The following is a 5,000-nucleotide window of genomic DNA, read 5'->3' on the forward strand; positions in this document are numbered from 1 at the left end:
TGGCATCAACAAGGCATTTGCGCCCACAGAACTGCCGCTCACTGGATATTTCCTCTTTGTCGGACCGTTATCTGTAAATCCTAGTAATGGTTGTGCATGAAAATCCCAGTGGATCAGCATTTTCTGAAATACTCAGAGCAGCCCGTCTGGCACCAACAACCATGCCACATTTAAAGTCACTTAAATCCCCTTTCTTCCTCATTCTGATGCTCGCTTTGAACTGCAGCAGATCGTCTTGACCATGTCTACATGCCTAAATGCATTGAGTTCCTACCATGTGATTGGCGGATTAGAAATTTGCGTTAACAAGCAGTTGGACAGGCGTACCTAATAAAGTCGCCAGTGAGTGTATAACTTCAAATCTGTACCTGTGTTTAGGCTTTGAACTTAATTGTGACATTTTGGTGACTGTTGCTTTAAATTCAAATGAGATTGTGCTCTTTTTCAGAAGAGGGCGGAGCTATAAATGCCTATGCATTAGCATAGTGGCAGATTCAAAACAGAGCTGTGTTCTCAGTGCTGGTCAGGTGTGCACTCCACATCTATAATCCTCTTAGTCTATGCTGACATTATCTTCAGCAGCTCAAACACTCTAATGGTAATGGACAGACGGCTGCTTCTCACTCAGGGCTGCTGTTTATGCTAATAAGGGGGAGAGATGGGCACTAGTGGGCGGGGCTTTCCCCCTCTGACGACACATACAAATCGAGAATGTCAATCAAAGTGTTCCTGCAGACTGTTTTGATCAAGTCTGATTAGAACAAATAGAATTAATTCATGCTACCATTAAAATCAGTTTAGATTCACACACTGCTGACACACACTGTGTGCTGAAATTGTTTAAACCCCTGATTTTTCCATAAAAGGTCCCCTTTAACACAGCATTCAGCATGTGGCATTATAAAGTAGAGTTTGTGTGTGTGTGTGTGTGTGTGTGTGTGTGTGTGTGTGTGTGTGTGATGTTACTGACTCTGCAGGCGTGTGATGGGCACCAGTTCTTTGGCTGTGGGTGAGAGGCAGTAGATTCGGGATCCGTGTATTGTTCCTTCAGTCTGGGTGTAATCCTCGAAGGAGCAGTCCACCCCGGCGGACAGATCCGGAACGTTTCGGGCCTGAAGGACCAGCTGGCAGATCAATGGAGAAAGCAGACAAAGTGAAAAAGCTTGGCGCACGTCCCCACATTTCATCTGCTCCGCCACTGACGGAGGCTTGTGTTTAAACTACACTCTGACGGCATCTGCTGCTCCATATTGCTGCATCTCTGCTAACACTACAGCTATGGCTCACACACACACACACACACACACACACACACACACACACACACACACACACACACACACACACACACCTGTACTTCAGCCATGGTGACGGAGATGTTGTTTGGCTGCACCGTCAGCTCCACACACTGATCCACTCTGGAAGCGAATCTCTGTGGTTCATCAGCACGCTCACAGCGATCACGACGAGAACAACTGAACACACACACACAAAACAACACAACATTTCTATAAAACACACACCACTGAGCAGATCACAGCATTAATACACTCATAAACTCTAATCAAAAGTAAGAGAAAGTCTGGGCAGCAAAAAGTCGCTGGTTCGAGTCCCGGGTGAGTCAGTTGACATTTCTGTGTGGAGTTTGCATGTTCTCTCCGTGTTGCAGTGGGTCTCTTCCGTGTGCTCTGGTTTCCCCCACAGTCCAAACACATGCGCTATAGGGGACTTGTTGAACTAAACTGGCCGTAGTGTATGAGTGTGTGTGTATGGGTGATTCCCAGTGCTGGATTGCAGCTGAAAGGGCATCCGCTGTGTAAAACATATTGTATGCTGTAATAGTTGGTGGTTCATTCCGCTGTGGCGGCCCCAGATAAATAAAGGTACTAAGCCGAAGTAAAATGAATGAATGAAGTGCAACTTCTTGAAAACATGTAGTGATTTTAGTGCGTTTGTACATTAAATTCTGAGCGTGTACGAAAATAAAAATTATGCAAAAAAATAATAAAAAACAACAACAAAATAACTGTAAATAAGCAATATATTTGAATATTAATAATAATAATATATATTTTCAAATGATTTAAGAATGCTGTAATCACATTTGATTTTACAGACGCATATAATCATCACTTTATGACCTCAGTGTTCTTCCTTAAAACAAAGATCATAGAATCACCAAGAGGCGACACTCTGGTGCAATTTGGGAAACAGCCACTAGATGGCGCGGTTGCCATTTTGGAATAAAAACTTCAATAGAACAACAGCATATTATAAGTCAGTAAAATAAACGTAAACGTAGGGTTATATTAAAAGTGCTGATGATTGTGAGTGTTGTCTTTCAGGTTGTCTCTCAGCTCTTATTCGCTTTTTAAATAAATAAATAAATAAAAAACAAAGCAGCTGCTTGCCATCGCGACAGTAATAAGACCGCTATCACTCCAAAATGGTGGAATCCGGGGCTGTTGCTGGGTGCTGCTGTTGCAATGGAATGTTCTATTGAGTGTCGCCTCCAGGTGATTCTATGCTCTTTGCTTAAACCAAAGACTATAGAAAGCACAAGACATGTCACTCGTATCTTCTTGCATGGGGAAAAGTGTAACTGTCAATAAAGCAAATATAGCCCCGCCTACTAGTACAGGAGCCAATCATCAATCCCTATAAAGCCCGCCTTCTAGTACAGTAGCCAATCATCGAGCACTATAGACTGATGATGGGGGAGGGGCTTGGACCAGAAATGTGTTTCTGCAGATTGTGTGTGATTCTGATGTTCAGAAACTAAAGAGACAGTTGTTGTTTAATGCTGTTGTTGATTCCTAATATGAAATTCAATCGTAAGCTTAGCAAGCAGTTTTGGAGAATTTGATGTTTTTATTACAAACAGAAAGCTCGAGAATACTGTCCAAGAGGCGTTTCAAAGATGGCCACCGAGTGAAATGATTTACCCTAAAGGGATTTTGCTGAAACTTTATGTTACTGTTTAAAAAAAAATGTATTTTCCAACATCATTCAAAACATCTTTCTGTGTGTTTAACAGAATAAAGAAACTCAAACAGATTTGGATCAAGTGTAGGACAGCAATTTTTATTTTGGGGTGAACTGTCCCTTTAAGGAACTATATTGATGGCGAGTAGTTCAGTTCTTTGACAAATAAAAATGATTTAAGGATGCTGAAATCACATCTGATTTTACAGACGCATATAATCATCACTTTATGACCTCAGTGTTCTGCCTCAAACGTCATGTTATTGTTTAAAAAAGCCCCCTATATGGTATTTTTACATCTGGAAGCTGACTTTCTATGTTCCTTTAGCATTTAATATGGATGTTACAAGGGAAATCTGCTTCTCTGTGGCTACAATTGTGGTAAAAATGGACTATTAGCTTCTAATGTTTGCCAGAAGCTTTGGCAGAACGTCTGACTTCTATACAAGACAGCGAAGAGAGCTGAGAAAACTGTATATAGTAGTGAAATAATGTGCTCTGGAAGTTGAAATGATCGCTCCGACAAGAACAGACAGACTTTATAGACGCCTAAAGGGCAAATCCAGACACCTGAAGATAAAGCTGACATGGGAATATGCAGGGAAGAGGTTTGATTGTGATGATTATAGTAGCGGAGAGGATGATGGGAGCATTTTTATGTCTTTTAATTATTTTTTAAGCAAAGTTCTTTTTCTCACAGCCTATGAAATCCTACTCCTGTTTCTCCGGGAAAGGAGATCAGAGTAATATTTCACAATATCTTCATTTTGAGGGAGACTTTGACGAGCTGATGTGAAAAGACATGGGAGATGTTGGCACATATACACACAAACACACTCAGAAATAAAGCCATAGATAAAAAATGAGCTTTAACCTCGTAAAGCCTATAAAGTAATAGTCTAAACAGTTACTGAATCTTTAAAGATGTATGCCTTCTGTTGATTTTGATACACCAGGACTTTGTCACTCTTTTGGGATGATACAATTAAAACATAAAAGGAAAAATTGTATCATTTATTTATTTTATGATTGATAGAGCAAACAAATGAACAACGGATTGAACAAATGTACGATTAACTGATTGAACAAATGTACGATTAACTGATTGAACAAATGTACGATTAACTGATTGAACAAATGTACGATTAACTGATTGAACAAATGTACGATTAACTGAACAAATGTACGATTAACTGATTGAACAAATGTACGGTTAAATGATTGAATAAATTATTTAATGATTGATTGAATGAATGAACAAATGAACGAACAACTGAATGAACGGTTGATTAATTGGTTAAACGAATTAACAATTGATTGAATAAATAAACAAATGATTGAACGATTGATTAATTGGTTGAACGAATGAACAATTGACTGAATGAATAAACAAATGATTGAACGATTGATTGATTGAATTAATGAATGATTGAATGATTAATTGATTGAACAAATCAAGGATTGAATGATTGAACAAAAAAACAAACAAATGAATAAACGGTTGATTTATTAACTGATTGAACGAATGAATGATTGAACAAATGAACGATTGTTTGATTGAATAATGAACAAACAAATGATTTAAAGATTGATTAAACGAATAAATGATTGAACGAAATAAGTATTGAATGATTCAACAAATGAACGATTGATTTAATGATTGAACGAATGAATGATTGAATAATTGAACAAAAAATAAACGAACAATTGATTAATTGAACGAATAAAGGATTGAATGGTTGAACAAATAAACAAACCAATGAATGATTGAATAATTGATAGAACGAAGGAATGATTGAATGAACGAATGATCGATTAACTGATTGAATAAATAAACAAACAACTGAATGAAGGATTGATTAACTGATTGAACGAAGGAATGATTGGACGAATGAAGCATTGACTGAACAAAATGAAACAAATGATTTAAAGATTGATTAATTGATTTTAACGAATGATTGAATGAATGGATTGAACAATTCAATTGTTCAATTGAATTCAACAAATTCAAATTC

The 5,000-nt window shown here is 37.9% G+C and overlaps 1 protein-coding gene across 3 annotated transcripts in view; it reads right to left on the minus strand.

The window, feature by feature from the left end:
* Positions 1–5,000, minus strand: part of plxna1b (plexin A1b) — a 744,633-nt gene that overhangs the window by 91,517 nt on the left and 648,116 nt on the right. For all 3 annotated transcript variants that reach the window (XM_087255665.1, XM_087255664.1, NM_001110010.1), the window contains 2 exons: positions 1,352–1,475; positions 971–1,124 (listed from right to left, as the gene is read on the minus strand). In XM_087255665.1, the coding sequence (XP_087111791.1) occupies positions 971–1,124; positions 1,352–1,475 (278 nt within the window). The remainder of the gene's footprint in view (positions 1–970; positions 1,125–1,351; positions 1,476–5,000) is intronic.

This window comes from Danio rerio, chromosome 6 (assembly GCF_052040795.2).
Source record: "Danio rerio strain M-AB ecotype USA chromosome 6, GRCz13ab, whole genome shotgun sequence".
NCBI lineage: Eukaryota > Metazoa > Chordata > Actinopteri > Cypriniformes > Danionidae > Danio > Danio rerio.